This window comes from Daphnia magna, linkage group LG9 (assembly GCF_020631705.1).
Source record: "Daphnia magna isolate NIES linkage group LG9, ASM2063170v1.1, whole genome shotgun sequence".
In the NCBI taxonomy this organism is placed as follows: domain Eukaryota; kingdom Metazoa; phylum Arthropoda; class Branchiopoda; order Diplostraca; family Daphniidae; genus Daphnia; species Daphnia magna.
In genome coordinates, this window is record NC_059190.1 from 2,087,513 (window position 1) to 2,103,962 (window position 16,450).

The 16,450-nt window shown below is 43.2% G+C and overlaps 1 protein-coding gene across 1 annotated transcript in view; it reads right to left on the reverse strand.

Moving 5' to 3' along the window:
- Nucleotides 1-16,450, reverse strand: part of LOC116930921 (homeobox protein cut) — a 195,635-nt gene that overhangs the window by 9,905 nt on the left and 169,280 nt on the right. Inside the window, 3 exon segments of the mRNA XM_045178761.1 lie at nt 83-486; nt 1,161-1,321; nt 14,716-16,062. Of these exon segments, the coding sequence (XP_045034696.1) occupies nt 83-486; nt 1,161-1,321; nt 14,716-16,062 (1,912 nt within the window).

Sequence of the window (16,450 nt, forward strand, 5' to 3'; positions counted from 1 at the left end):
CTTGTCTTTATGCAAATTTTGATTTTTGATTGACTTTATTGTTTTGTTTTCTTCTTGTGTCGATTGTCATAAAGCAACGTACCTATTGTAGTCGCGGAGATTGGATGCCATGGCTCTGGGACCGCCTCCAGCTGCCAGGGCAGATAATCCGGATAGGTGGGCCGGATTAAAAGCGGCTGGATTGAATGCGGTCGACGAGCCTGCCGACATCATTTTGGCCAGTTCGTCGTGATAGATGCGCAGCACTTGCTCTTGCGAGATATCGTCGTGATCTGGTTTGCGTCCGCGACGTTGCTGTTGTTGTTGTTGTTGCAACAACAGATTAGCACTGCTGCTACTATTGTTGTTGTTGTTGTGGTGGTGGTGGTGGTGATGGCTAGACGAAGAGGTGGGGGTGGTAGTGGTGGTAGTGGCACTAGACGTTGGTGTGGCATTGGCTCCAGCCGATGGGCAGATCGGTTCCACTTTCGGGCCGGGTGATGGCGTCTACCGGAAATCAAACGAGAAATAAATACAAAAATAAAAAAAAAAATGTGTTAGGAAAATAATAACAAAACAGAGATGATTACACACATATGGATAGACGTCATCGGCATAACACGCTATCAACTAAGCTATTTGAATAGCCATCTGGAAATGTTTTGGAATTGAGAACAAGCTGCTCGCGTTTGAGCTCATTTTTTTCTTTCTTTCTTTCTTTCTCCTCTTTCGAACGGAGGGGATGTGCTGCTCACCAGCGAAATATTTCATTTTTAATGCGAGGGAGGGGTGCGCGCAACGCTGGCGCAACGAGCGAAACGGTCCATTTAATGTCCCGACGTGCTCGTTTTCTTTCGCGGTGGCCGAGCCGAGCGCAAGGCCTCCGCCCACACACTCTCGGGCGTCGATCTAATATATAAGGATATTTTCTCTTCTTCTCCTATTGCACTGCTCCAACAAGCAGATGTTCTCCAAACGCCATAGGCGGCTATACTAAGTATATAGTACTAGCGGGGGCAGTTTCAAAAGACTCGACACACACACACACAAATCGACTTCTCTTTTGTTTTTTCTATTGAATTCCAACTTGTTTGTCAACTTCAAATTTTTAATGTGCCATGCCGTAAGTGGCTGTCTTCGCTCTTTTTCTTTACACGATACCCTGTTATTTTGAATTGTACCTGTGTTTGGCTGGGCGGTTTGCTCTCGTCGCTACCCGAATCGTCGACTTGTTGCGCCCGTAGAGCGGCGCTGGCTTCGTGCAGGATGTGGGCGATGCGTTCCTCGGTAACGGCGCTCTCTTCCGTCTTGGTCGCTACTGACGATCCCCCGGTTTCTTTTCCTGAATAAAACAAAAAAAAAAAGAAACAAAAATTGAAGGATACGAATGTCAGTTTTTTTCCAGCGATAATTACACGGCGTTGTCTCATTCTAAATTACACGTCCGTCCGTTTCACAACTCGACGATGATCATAAAATATATATATATATGTGTGTGTGTGTAGTATATATCTAAGAAAAAAGCCATTGAAGCGTGAGATCAAGCGACCAGGCGTCAACGAGAGAGTTTGATCAATGAGTTGACTGGACCGGCACACTAGTCAGTGAAGGGGATATGGCCGCTGTCTATTCTTTTTGTTTTTTTTTTTCTTTTTATTATTATTATATCTGCCCCACATTACACAGATGTGAGATAGATAGGGGAACACCAAAAAAAATAGATGGATAAATCTCTGGTAGATGAAAGACACCATGAAAAAATGAACGTACGAATGAGGAATGGAAACAGTTCCACAGAGCGTGACTGTACTGTGGGCCACTTTCTTTTCCCTTTTTTGTTATTTATTTATTTATTTTTTTTTTGCGGGTTCCTTTTCTTCGCATTATATTTTCTCCTACCGACATTTCAAAGATGTTATAGTTTATACCCGATATTAACTACTGGCCTTTTTCTTTTTTTTTAAAGGGGGTGTCTGTGTGTTTCAAACGTTATTACGATAGTGAAATCTCTTTTCAGAGTTCTTCAACATTTAAAAAGTGGGAAAACGAACACATGTGGATATAAATAAGGTAAAAAAAAAAAAAAAGAGGGAGAGATAAGAAGAAGAAGAAAAAGGAGAAGATAGAGAGACAGCTGGAGAGATGATGGATGATGAAACGTCAAACATCCATCTCTCTCTCTCTCTCTTTTCCTCCTTCTGCGTTTGTCGTCTCGGGCTGCCGGCCTTGAAATAGAACTTTTTGGCTGCCGGGCAAGAGCGGGAATCGAAGTGGAAGAAGGAAAAAAAAAAATGAAATTGAAGAACTTGATTTGATATGAAGCGCGTAATGAGTAAGAGGTACAGAAAAGAAGGCGATGACTTCAAAAACATTGATCCGAAAACAACAACAAAAACAACAAAAAACAAGATCTATGGTGATAGAAAAAAACACAACCGAGATATTCAAACATGGCGCCAGTCCCGCAGCGCTGAAGAAAACCCTCGAGGCCTCAAATCATTTACGACGATGATGGCATTTGGCTTCCTGTTTTGAACGTCGTTTTCGTATTTTGTTTTGTTTTGAATCCCCCACAAAATGTCACCGACCCGATCGAGATTTTCTAATTGGTTAGAGGTATTCAAACTATGCTGCCGTTGAGGACAATTGGCCACATCATCCGGAAAAAGAAGAAGAAAATTTTAAAAAGTCTGGTAATAATAAAAAACAACCGCTGGCAGAGCGGATCGTTTGTTTTCCATTCGTCCAAACGTTACCGCCAACTTTTGACGAATGCCATCGCGGTTTGATGTTGCGGGAGTGCCCATTAGGACCCGCCGCCGCCGCCGCCACCCCGGATCATCATCATGTCACATGCCTTTCTCAACTCGCCCGTCTTTCCTCCCTCTTCCCTCTCATCTCACTCCGTCCATCTTCCATCTATATATACACACACACACACACACGACCGCAAATCGTGTATTTGTAAGGGCTTTATAACGAGGTCGCCATGCGATGAAATCATCGCTTCTTGTTTCGATAATCAAACAATTTTAATTTGATGGCTGTTTTCATTTTCTCTCTTTCCCCCCGTTTACCATTAGGATTTCAACACATTTCAACAGAAGCCTTCGATGACGTCACAATTTCAAGTCAATATCGAATTTCATTGCGAAAAAAAAAAAATTGAAAAGAAATGGAATTTTCTTTTAATTCATCCGTCGCTCGTCGTATCTCACGTCGTAAAATCTCACGCAAAGAAAAAAAAAAAATCGACCGCGGCGCTTAAAGTCCCCGAGGGATGATAAGTCGTTAATGAGAGCAGTGCCGTGCCGAAACCATTCATCACCTTCTTTTGGTTTTTTTATTTTTTCTCCCCTTAGGGTTACTACTGATTTGAGCTACAGTAGCATAAAACGCTAGCAAACAAGCAAGAAAAAAGAAAAAAGAAGTCGACAAAGATAAAAAACATACACAGCGAGAGGTCTGCTAGGGCTCCTGAAGGAAGAATTAGCCCTCACCGAAAAAGAAGAGCCCAAAGGAGGTTCTATCATTTGCTTTCCCGCAGGATGTATAGCGTGTGAAACATGACAGAACGCATCGTCGTCCACATCGTTTTTTTTCTTCCCCCGATGTGACCCTCATCTAATTTGGGACTAGAGATTTTTCTTAGTACAAGTTTGTCATTTGGGTCTTTCGTATTTTTGTTTTGTTTTGTTTAAATGTCCCCCTTTTGTGCAATGACAAACCACGCAACAAAACATAAAGAGAAAATAGAGAGTAATAATAAAAGAGAGAGAAAAAAATAAATAAATAACCGTCACCGACGTCGATGACAGAATGGAGAGGCGGAATTGCAAATAAAAAATAAAAAAACCACACCCTGTTTCCGGTGAGATTCTAATCTCTTTCTTTCCACTTTTTTTTTTCAAAGCTAAATTTTAACAATTCCAGCTGCTTTCCCTCTTTCTCCGTTTTTTTTTTTTTTTTTCGTGTTCTCGCTCCTTACACAAACGAGTAATGATCATTAAAAAGGAAAAAAAAGCTGAAATTCCAAAGCAAATCCCCCCCTTTCATTCGCATAGCGGCGCTCTCATTGCCGGCAGTTTATTCTTTTCTTCCATTTTTATTTTTTCACCGTCTCTTTCTCTTTTAATCATTTATATATAACAAATATATATCCTCCTTTTTTCTTTTTTCATTCACATTATTTTAAAATAAATGAGAGCTAGTGGCAGAGAAACAAAAAAATTGTCTCTTAAACGGGTCACCCAAATAAGAAAAAAACAAAACAAAAACGGATCAATGAATAATCAGAAATGAATGGTGAAAAAAAAAGAGAGAATTGAATGGTTTGTTTCCTATGAAATAGCAGATACTAAAGTAAAGAGCCGTTATTACGTAGAAAGAGAAAAAAACGAAAAACGATTGATAATGTAGTACCTCGATTAAGCGCAAATGTCGCTGTAATTGCATTGATTATGTTCTCCTATAGTTTCTTTTGTGAACGGCGCGTTTACCAACAATCGAACATACAACGGAAACGTCACGGGGATGACACAACATCAGAAAGGCCCACCACAAACCGCACACACAAAATCCAAACAGTCGGGGAAATCGACACGACCGGCAGCTGTTTTTCCCACCGTCTCTACGTTGAGTTGGCCGAAACTGAGCGCTGCGGCTGGGAATTTTTTTTTTTTTTTCCACGTCTTCGGGAGTCTCTTCCATAAGCGATCGTTCAATTGTTGAATCAATCTTAGATTACACGCCGATAGAGAGGAAGGGAAAAAAAAAAGAAAGGCGAAACAAAAGAGGGAAATCAAAAATGGCGGAATTTCACGTCAAGACTAAACCAAAAAAATCATAATTTCTTTATTGTGGGTGGTGTGTCGCCATTATGCTTTTGTGTTAACCTTCGGATGGATGACAATCGACGGCGTTGCCAAATAAGTCTGTTACGTCATTTGAATTTTTTTTTTTTTTTTTCTCATTTCGGCTATGTCACCGATGACTTTCACTTTGACGTCTTTCATAGCTCTCGGGTAATATCGATAGAATTAGCGAGTTACGGACGACCGATTCCAGGTATATTAAGCAACAGGCAGGAAGGCAAAGGGTGAAAGAAAAAAAATACGGACTAATTATTGTTGACGATTGTATACAATGGCCACAGCTGTCGAGACCTTGAGATCCATTGAGCTTAACAGTTGACTGGTTAACAGCTAGTGACGCACTTGCACATTTTGATTTGATTTTTTTTTTTTTTGATATTGTGACCGTCGTGGCTGTTGCTGTGCTGTTGCTATCGTCAACTGCTTGTCTTTAACCCTCTCACAGTTTCAACAATTACTAGCCCCAACTGTTTGTTGTAGACTTTTCTTTGTCAGTCATGTCGTCTCTTTGATTTTTTTGAAGCCTCCTCTCTCTCGATCCGAGAGGCTTCTCGCCTTCCTACTGGCGCAACAGAAATGAAAACGACTTAAAAAAAAAAAAGAGCGAAATACGCAAAGTGAGAAAAAACAAAACAAAACAAAAAAAAGATGGAGGAATAAATATCTCTCAGCTCAACGGCTAGTAGCTAAATTTAAATCCTCCCGCGGAGCTCGGCGAGTTGCCACCAGGGCACAGTATCCAATAGGACAACTACCGACGACCTCCCCCCCTTCAACGGAGAAAGAAACAAAAAACGAAAACATCTGACGCGTTTCTTTCTTTTTTCCCCCCACCGAAACAACATACACGACAAACTATCGAGAATGAGTCTATGAGATGGCCGGGAATGCGTGTCCGCCTTTTTCCCGAGTGACAAGCGAAAATCAAATAAAATTAAAAACATTTTTTTGGGGGGGATTTTCTAACGCTACTATTCGTCCCAACAACAACAACAACAACAACAACCAGCGTGAAGAAAGAAAAAGAATTTCATTTTCTTTTTCAAAAATGGGAAACCGATCCAAATATATCCCGTTCTGGAGAATCCAGGGTGCGGATTGCGCCGATGAGCCTGACAACATCTTCCGTCCTTTCTTTCCTGTTCTCTCTTTCTCTCGTTCTACGAACGAGCGTGTGTGTGTGTGTGTGTGTTAAGTTGGTTATTTGACGTTGCGCATGTGACGCGATTGATTGGATGAACATGTCACTGCGATTGGCGGCAAATGACTCTTTCAGCGGCCGCCAAGGAAAGACGAAAGATACGTCGTCTTTCGAATTAGAAACAAAACAAGGTAAATATCAAAAAAGGCCATCCCCGAGAGAGAGAGAGAGAAAGAGAGAGAGAAACAAGTAGGCAGCGGGAAAAGAAACAAGAACATAAATAAACAGACACACGAAGTAGGGCAAATAGAACCGACACCCCAGAGCGCATAAAGATTTCAGGGCATTACGAGATCGAAAAAGAGAGATGTGTTTCACATGTGTTCGTTAAGAGGCTTAACAGATCGCCACATAACCAAATGACCAAACCCACTCGCACTGTCTAATTACGTATTTATAGACGACGAGCGCAACTTGTAAATGTTTCAAATGTTTCTGAAAACAAAAACAAAAAGCGCATCATTTCCTTTTCTCTTCTTATTGCGGATATGGAAATGACTGATCGGCTTTGTTTCTTCTTGAATTTTTCATGGAAGAAAACCCCAATCTCTTCTTAAACTGGACGATGTTAGTGGCAGGAAACAGCAAGGCCCAACCAAAAAGAGAAAGACGACCATAATGGCGAGTTCAGTAGGGTCTTGTCTAGATCTCAATGAACGGAGAAAAAGGACACGGAACTAACTTTTCTTTAAATTTTTTGTGTCGTCGTAGATTACAAGGCTAACGAAAGTAAGAGGATAAGATCCGAATAGATCGCGGTAGAGGATTGAACTTTTTCTCGATTCTCTTTTCTTTCTGATTTGTAATTATTGACACTGCCCCTCTAAAGGGATCTGACCGCGCCGTCTTATTCAAAGTATATATATCTTTTCTTTTCCATCTCCTTATAAAGAAGATGAAGTGAGCCGGATGCTAAAAGGGGAAAAGAAAAGAAAAAAAAGGGAAGACGCCGGCCTGAGCGACGGGCCGTGGGGAGTTTGGCAATATGCAGATCAGGTCGCCATTGTTGGTTCTGTCATCCGATTCGGAGTTTTCTGAACGCATAACATCGTTTCTCTTTTTCTTTAGATTTCCCCTCTTCAATAAAAAGGCCAAGAGAACAGAAAAAAAAGAAAAAGTTTGTTCATTAAGATGGACCCTGATTGGAGAAGACGGAACCAACCGTTCCCCGCTCACGCCGCTATTGAGATCGGGATAACGGGTTTAAAAGAAGAAAAAAGAAAAAGAGCAGCAAAAAGAAGAACGAGCTTCATTTTGATGATACCCTCAACAGTATAGGACAAGGAGAAGCAAACTTTTCTTCTTCTTCTTCTTTTGATTTGACTCTTTTGGATATTTGCACGGCTTATACAAGATGGACGGATGCCATTTGCGAGCAGAAAACCGGGCGGCTGATAGTCAAATGCAAGACTTTTGGTAAACTCCCCGACATGTCGGCGGCGCAGAAAAACGAATCCTTGATTAAACCCTTCCCCCCGCTGACTACACACACACAGTTACACACACTTGGAAATAGGAGAGCGCGGGGCTTTCTAAGTTTTGCATCCGTTTGATACGACGACAGAGACTCTCGTCCTCTACTTATTTTCATCTGTTTTTATCGGCGCTCATCATCATCGACGCGGCCTAACTAGACGACGCCAGAGACCCAATCAAGCCGCCCCTCTTTCGTCCCACCCTTTTTTTTTTTCTTTACAAGATAAAAGATGGTACCACCATCACTTGGGCATATACAAGAAAGAATCGCATGCAAAACGGAACAAGATGGATCGAGATCCATGGCTGGCGGCGGCCAACTTTTAACGGCCCTTTTTTTTTTTTTCTTTCTCTTTTTCATAATTACCAAAAGGCAGCGCACACTTCGGCTGATACAATTTAAGTAGCAAACAGTTGCTCGACAAAAGAAAAGAAAAGAGTAATCATCATTTGATTAGAACTCATTTCCTGGAGTGTTTAGGTCTCCCGTTTTTCTTTTTTTGTTTGGCCGCCGACTTCGACTTCTCTGGGACCGCGAAACGACAATGTCTTCATCGTCAGTTGTAACAAGAATTTATAAAAAAAAATGTAAAAAAAAGACGCTTTTTCTTTCTACGAGCCCGCGCATTTCTTCGGATAATGACGACAATAAAAAACAAAACGAAACGATAGGAGCTGCTGCTGTGTGTGGTGGGGGCTGCCGATATATTTACCTTGTGGGAAACAAGAAAGGAATTGGGTGGGGGGGAGGAATAAAAGATGATGGGGACAACAAAAGGTGATTAACAAACGAAAAAAGATACCGACGCCGCCACCTCAACATATAGAACGCACGCGTGTGTCTTGGCGGTGGGATATCTTCATCTATCGGCTCCCACATTTTCTTCTCGGTCGGTTCATAACAAAAGCTACCTTGATCTCCCCCAACTCTCTCCCTTTTAACTCCCGTCTCTCTCGGGGATTTTCTTGTTCGACGCGCATTTTTTTGTGTTAAAAATAATTATTTTTATTTTTATTTTCCTTCATCGCCACAAAAAGAAAAGAAAAAATGAAGACATAAGGCGGCGGCGGTGTCTCTTTTAAAGTTTCTTAGCCAACAAAAACAGTTGCGCATCGGCTAGTAGGAACGATGTTGGAAAAAAGAAAAAACGAGCAGAAAACAAGTGAAGTAGAGAACGAAAATAGGGGCCAACAAAGTTAATCGACGCCGACAAAAGGTGTGCGACGCGCACAGCTTGGATGCCTATTGTCCCGCACGACGACATCGAAACTGACGTCATCCGGGATGAAGATGCAAGTATATCACAAGTCAACCAACTCGCACAAGAAAAACAAATCTTTCTCCTCATTACGAAAAGGAAGGACATTGAATAAAAAATAATAATAATAATAATAAATCCAGATGGGCAAGGAAATAAAAAGAGTCCCGATCGACCACCATTTTTCACAAATAAAAGACGCAAAAAATGACGGGTCAAATACAAAGATACACGAACGCAAGACGAGATGAGGATGCGCTTAACCGACGGAGCGTACTGGCGCCCCAATAGTCGATGTCTCTCCTCGTTTCACTAGTAACAAAATAGAATCGATTCCTCCCCCCCATCATCATCAAAAGAAGAAGAATAAGAAAGTCAAGTGGTGCTTCCTGCAAAGCGCAATGATAGTCCTGCTGTCATTTTTCGTTTCCAAGTTGATGATGATGGACATGGGCGTCACCAATACGTGCATCCGTTCGATCCGTTCTCTTTCTACTCTCTCGTCCGCCGTCTGCCCGTCTCACGACGGCGCGCCATGACCCCCCAACGAACAAGAACGTGAGACCAGTGCCGCCACCAGTTGCCCTCGAGAGTCGATTGGCGACGGACAAAATAATCGACTTGACTACTCCTACCGCTATTACACACAGCCGCCAGTCCAGGTCGAGACCTGTTGATCTACTGGATTTTTTGTTGTTGAAAATGCCCTGCAGGAGCGATGCGATTGTTCACCTTCGATGCAATCACGTCTATTAAAAACACACACAAAAAAAAGAAGGGTAACACAGACTATATATATATATATTTTAAAAAAAGGGAAAAGCAAAGAGATAATGGGTCCGTGTTACTCTTCTTCTTTGACAGTCTCTCTCTCTCCTTTTTTCTTTTTCTCATAGTCGATTATTTCTTTGTGGCTATTGTGTGTTTTGTTGACTCCCGCTGGCAATGCTGCCAGCCATTTATTATATAAATGTGTCCCCCCCCCTCGCCTTTTTTCTCTCTCCATTTTTATTAGTTTTATTTGAATTTTCATTCCCCCTTTTTTTTTTTTTTTTTTTTGCTTTGGCGCTACGAGTCGCAAATCGCCAGCCGATTGTTTTTTTCAAATTGGTTCTTTTTGGGTGTGTGTGTGTGTGTGTGTGTGTATAACAGACGATCACGAAGACCCCCTTTGCGGTTTGGCGGGACTTCGTTTCGTTTTTACCGCTGGTATTTTCCCCCCCTTTTTCTTTTTGTTGTACTACCAATTCGACGGGTGCAAGAGTAATAAAGCTTCATTTCCGTTCCATAAGCGGGCACGACACGTAGACTGGCTCGGGCATACCGGTCGCCAGGTGATGATGATGATGATGATGAAGGAGAGGAACGAAAGCAACAACAACGGCCAAAAAAACAAAAATAAAATGATGGGGGTAAAGGCGGGGCTTGCGGCCTCCCGGCGTCTTTATTCCAGATATTTTAAACGATGTATAATAAGTATAACTTCTTCTCCAGCAGAAATAAAGAGAACACATTCGGATAAAAGAGTTGCAGGTAAGAAGGAGAGATAATAATATCATAGTGTGGGTCGATAGTCAAATGCTGCCGGGAGCATTAAAAATAAAGAAGAAAAAGAGTTGCTTCATCGAGCGGGCGAATGAAGGTTTGACCGTGGGAGAATTCGACGGAGCCAAACGAAACGGCACAAACCCTCCCGCCACCTCTACACACTGAGAGGTCGTCCTTATCTTCCATCTCTTCTTCTTCTTCTTCTTCTTCTTGTTATTATTATTATGATGATGATTTCTTTTTCCCCTCTCTTCTTATTGCCCCCTTTTTTTTTGTATGTGTGTGTTTGTGTGTGTGTGTGCTTCGAATGCGGTGATAGTGTGGTAGCTCTTGTGGTTCTGGTTCAATCGCTCTTTATTTTCATCTCTTTCTCGAAAAGTTATTACCCGAACAAGGGCAAAAAACCATTCGGAAATGATTGCATCAAACACAAAAGTGGCATTGCCATTGGAAGAAGAATAAGAAGAAGAAGAAGAAAAAAAAAAGTGGGGAGGGGTTTAAGATCATGGAGTCACCACACAAACACGGCAGTGATTAGCGGTTTGACTGGCACTTTTTTATTTATTATTATTATTATTTTTTTAACTTTAACAAAATAAAAGAAGAATGGTTGAAACCAGTCGACCAAGAGAGCACCAGAGCGCCGACTGATGTGTGAGCGTGTGTCTCTTTGTGCTGCATGTACCCCACAATAGAAGGAGCACGAAATAATGTCCTGCAAAGGCAAAGCTCTTTTGACTGAAAATACCGAAAATGTGTGTGTCTGGCAGCGGTCAATCATTTTTCATTTCTGATATTTTCGGCTCCCCCCTTCACCTCCTTATTTAGTTTTGCATCGTTTTCAGATCGTTCTCAGCAAATTTTGATTGCTCCCCCCCCCTTTTTTTTATGAACCAACGCGTGAGAAGAGGTTAAAAAAAAAAGTGGCAGGTAAATCAAATGAAAAAGAAAAATGGAGAAATAAATGCAAGACAACTCTTGTACGTACAACCCATGGATGCATAAGGATGACTGCTCCCTCTGGGCGCTCTATATTATCGTTCTTGGTCCCCCCCCCCTTTTTTTTTTTTTGCTTTTTCTGCCCTGTGTTTACGAAAAAAAGACGGAACAATCGGGAAAGCCCAACCCACACAGCCCACAAAAAAAAACTAAAAAAACCTAAAACAAGTGAAAATCCTTTCGCTATACCTATAATCTATAGCAATATATGTTGCCTCCTCGTTTCATTTCCCTTCCCGTCTAGACCAAAAAACATCAAGAGCGCAACAATTTTGTAAGAGCGTACTCTTAGAAAAAGACGATCGCAACAGGTTGGTTTTTTTTTGTGTGTGTGTGTGTGTGTGTGTGTGCTGGGCGCTTGCCCAGTCAGCCGTTGAATACGACCGATAAGTCATCCACACAACACAGCTCTCTCTCTCTCTTTGTAGACTTCTTATCTCTTCACTCCATTGCTTCACAACGGAATAATGGGCTTATAATTACCGCGTTTCAGGTAAACCTCGAGCCACATGCGAGTGAGTGCCCCCCCCCCCCTCTCAATACATCGGCCTTCTTCGAACGTTAGACTTTTGAAACGATGAGAAAACGACATCTGCTCTATCGAGAAACAGCAAGAAAGAAAAAAAATGTGAAAAACCACAAAAGGTCGAGCGAGTATATGGCAAACACGCACGCTCACGGTCCTCCCGATGAATGGCGTTCAGGTTGACTGACGCAGTCTTGCGGCTTCTTCTTCTTTTTTTAAAAAATAATTCTTATATTCTTTCACAAGTAAAAACATACTTCACAGGATGATGGAGAACGTCCAGTAAGTAGCCGTACTACCGTAACATTCTTCCTTTATAGCCCCAACGTTGCAACACGCATCGATATATATACGAGTTAGAAAAAGATTACGGGACCGTGGCGTTAAGGAAAAATCCAGAAGGAAAACCAAAAAAAAAAAAGAAAAAAAAAGGGGGACAGATCCAATCAAAAACGCTCATTTTGTTCGGCCAAGATTCCCTCGCTAAAGAAATATCAAGAATTCTTCTAATGAAATATCGGGACAAGACAAGAAGGAGGGAGAAAAAAGAAAAAACAAAAAAACAAAAAAATGGGGGGAAAATGACTATGAATACCAAGCTGTGTGTGAGTGTGTGACAGAGACAAGGTATAGACGCAAGTTTAAAATTAAAAAAAAAAAAATAAGAGGGACTCCCAAAAGTCGTATCAGATCTTGTCCGACAGAAATGACAGGCTTTAAACTATACGAATGAGAGAGAAAGAGAAGACGGACAGAAGGGAGAGAAATGCCGTGTTTCTGTGGGACCGTGAAACATGAGCGACCCGGCACCATCCACTACACCACTCTCCTGATTCCGAAAGGGCCTCAAATCATCAGCGGTTTGACAAAAGCTACTAGTAAGAAGGGGGACTAGTTTTTCTTTCTTTTTTCTTCTCCATCTCAACTGTGGAAAATAATAAAATAAATAAAAATAAAAATAGGCATGAAGGACACCCAAAAAGAAAATCAAACAACTTTTGGTCCTCCTGTCTCAAGTCCTTGCACAGATGGTACCGTCAGAAAAGTCGGAAGACAAAAAAAACTAAACAAGGCCAGTCGCCCAATTTGAATGGGACGTGATGGGAAGACAACACCGCAAAAGAATCCAAGCCTCCCTTTCGAAAATTTTTATTTCTTTCCTTTTCTTTCTCTCTCTCTTGATGGCTTGTCAATATCACCGAGGCCCCCTAACTCTGTCCCCGTTATTCAAAGAGCGACAGGGAATGACGAGCAAACGAGAAAACACGTGAAGATTGTCCGTCTTCCAAGAGAACAAGAGGCTTTTTCTTTTTCTTTCCTGACAGTTTCCCAAACGAGAAAGAGATCAGACATAAGGAGAGACTAATAACAACGCATTTTTACCAATCGACCTTCTTTTCTTTTCTTTTTAGCCCTCCTTTTATGTTGGCCTCTGAGAGTCCTCGGAACGATGTAACTTGTCAACTGCGTGCCTCATCACTTCATTAGAGATTTTTTGTGTGTGGAAGTATCTCGGTAGAGGCGTAAAATAAAACTAAACAGAAAACAAAATAAAAGCAAATGAAAAAGTCTAAACTGGGCAATATTCCGGCTAATAAAAAATCATCAACGTTGTTCATTTTTTTAGTTTTTTAAAATCTATTTGAAGGTTTGCATACCGAGGCTGAAGGCAATGGTACACAAGACTTGGAACTCGTCCCACAATGCGAGGAAAAAAACAAAAAACAAAACAAAATGTTCCATCTTTCCCCGAGTCTCGTATGCCTTTTTGTTTTCATTCTTCAACATTTTATTCAAATGAATTCCGTAAAAAAAAAAAAAAAAAAAAAAAAAATAGAAAAAAAAAAAAAAAAAAAAAAAAGAACGAAATGAAACACCAGGATGCGGTTGGCGGCATAAAATATATAGCCGAGTCGGAATGACAACATTTAACCTGTAACAGTAGTGACAGTGGGTTGCTGCCGCACACCTGGCCTCCCCGCCTGCCTTCTGCTTCTTCCTAATGCTACGCTCTTCCTCTCCCCCTTATACATACGCACTAGTAGGGCTATGTGAAACACACACACACGTAGACAACCTGTGATGGTAATCTCCTCCATCGTGGATGATTAATCATCAAGCAAAGAGAGAAGCCAAAAGGGCTCGGCTTTGGTTTGGGTCGGAATGCCTTGAGCTGAATTGACAACAAGTTGGAAGTTAGAAGAGAGAGAGAGAGAAAAATTAAAGAATCTGACTGGCCTATAAAGGAGGAAAAAAAAAAACTGCCCGTCTGTGTCACCATTGGCCGTCTCGACGGCCTTGCGATGGCACGAAGAGCTTTTTTTTTTTTTCTTGGTGATTTTCTACTCGTTACGCACACGCGTCCATGTTTGCATATTGACGAACATTCTAAAAAAACACGACGATCGCGCTTCACAAAGCGGCTCGAATCGATAGCCAACGACGTTGGAAAAGAAGCCTAAGAAGAACCACCGCTGTCGCTTTCATTAATTGGATCAGATTCATCGGCGACTAATGACTTTTTTTTTTTTTTCAGCCTTCAAAACTTTCCCATTTCTCATTCGCCGTGTCTTCTCATATTTTCGTTTGAAAAAAAGAGAAGAGGAAATTTTTCTATAGGCCAACTTTCGGTACAGCCACCGTCGCTGCGAGTTTCAAAATATAATCGATGCTCATATTCATCGAATACATACAATATATTAAGAAGCCGCCCTGATTGATGATGCGCGAAAAGCCATTGCCGGTACTCGGGGCCAAACCAAATGACGCACGTTGATCATCGTTTTTCTTTTCTTTTCTTTTTTCAAAAAGTTTAAAATCAATCCGGAAGATATTTTGTAAGGGGCTTCCTACCTTTGCGTGGAATGAGGGACTTGAGGAGCAAAATGGCGGCCTCGTCGCATGCCCAGGCGTGCATTTTGCGATAGGAATCGCGTCCCTTCTCCGTCAGCTTGTCCCACGGCTTCGGTTTGGAGAGCAGCTCGGAGACGGTGCCTTGCGATAAGCCGAGCACGAACTTGGCGAAGAGACGCTGGCCGATGTTGTGCATGGAGAGGAGCTCGCGGACGCCGCGCGAAATGGCCAACGTGTCCAGCGCTTGGCTGGCGTAGCGCTCCATCGTGGCGCGCAGCATCTCCTGCAGACGGGCCTCGAGCGGGTTGCTCTTGGCCAACAACGACGTCAAACCTTCGGGAAGGGACATCAGCGAGGCCAGCGCCGCCGCTGACGGTCCGTCGCCACCGTCCAGGCTGCCATTGCCTAGGCCGGCACCGCCAGCCAGGCTGTTGACGCTGCCCGGCCCGCCGAAACCTGGATAAACGCCACCTCGGCTGATGAATTCCTGTTGAAGCCGGGCAAGGTGCGAATCTTCCCAGCTAGGCCAGCCGGGTAGAGTGGTAATACCGCATGAATTAGGCGTCGATGTGTTGACTTGCTGCCCCTGCTGGCCGCTCGGCGTAGACGGACACCTGGGTGCGTTAGTTGGCGTAGTGGACGGCCCGTCGGCCGTCGCCGTCGTCGTTCTCGTCGGCGTCCGCTGGCCAAACAAGCTGCTGCTGTTTTCCTCAACACCGTTGTCGCTGCCGGGACTGGAGGCTCTGGCGCGATCGGGCGACGTCAAGCGTCGCTCTTGCTGCTGTTGCTGTTGTTGCTGTTGCTGTTGCTGTAATTGCTGCTGCTGCTGATGGTGATGGCTCAACATGGAAGCTTCGAGCGATCGCCGCCAGTGGAGCAGCATGTCTTCGTTGAAGAAATGTCCGAGCGATCCGAGTCCGCCCAAAACGGGGTGGAAGACGGGCGGCAAGTGTCGCGGACCCATCAGACCGGAGGCGGAAACTGCGCCGACGAAAGGCGAAAACGGAGGGGGTGGACCGACGTGAGCGCCGACCGATGCCGACGCGGCCGCCGCAGCTGCTGCCGCCGCCGCCGCCATCGGGCTGTTCAAACCGAGTCGCGTCGACGATGGCATGTCGTCGTCGTCTTCGTCGTCGTCGTTGTTGTTGTTGTTGTTGCTCGCAGAATGATCGCCTTGGCAATCTGTCGTCTTGCTCTTGTTGTTGTTGTCGTTGGCCGTACCGGCGTCGATGGCGTCGCTGGAAGACAAGGCGGCCGGACCGGGCGATGCCGACGAGGAAGACGAAGGCGGAGGTGATGGAGGTGATGTTTCTTCCAACGGAAGTGTCACTGTTTTTTCTTCTTCTCCTATTGTTGTTGTTGTTGTTGTTGTTGTTGTTGATTCAGACGATTTCGGGAATGTTCCAGAGTGAGAGTGAGACAGAGACAGAGAGAGAGAGAGAGAGTGGATAAGCAACCAGTGTCGCCAGATTTACGAGCAAATACTCAACCGATTTTGGGGATTTTTGTTTTGTTTTTTTTTAAAAGTCGAGAGGGGGAGAGGAGATTTGATTGTTGGAGGAATAACACGCTGAAAAGGAGGAGAATTTCGTATTCCGCGATGGGAAAATAAGATGAGCACGCGCGAAAAAAAACATCAACGGGAAGCGCGTCAACATCCGTTCAGCAATTCAAAAAGAGCAACAAAGAAGTAGATACAAAAATAAAGGTTGCGAAGCGAGTCCTTTTTTGGCCA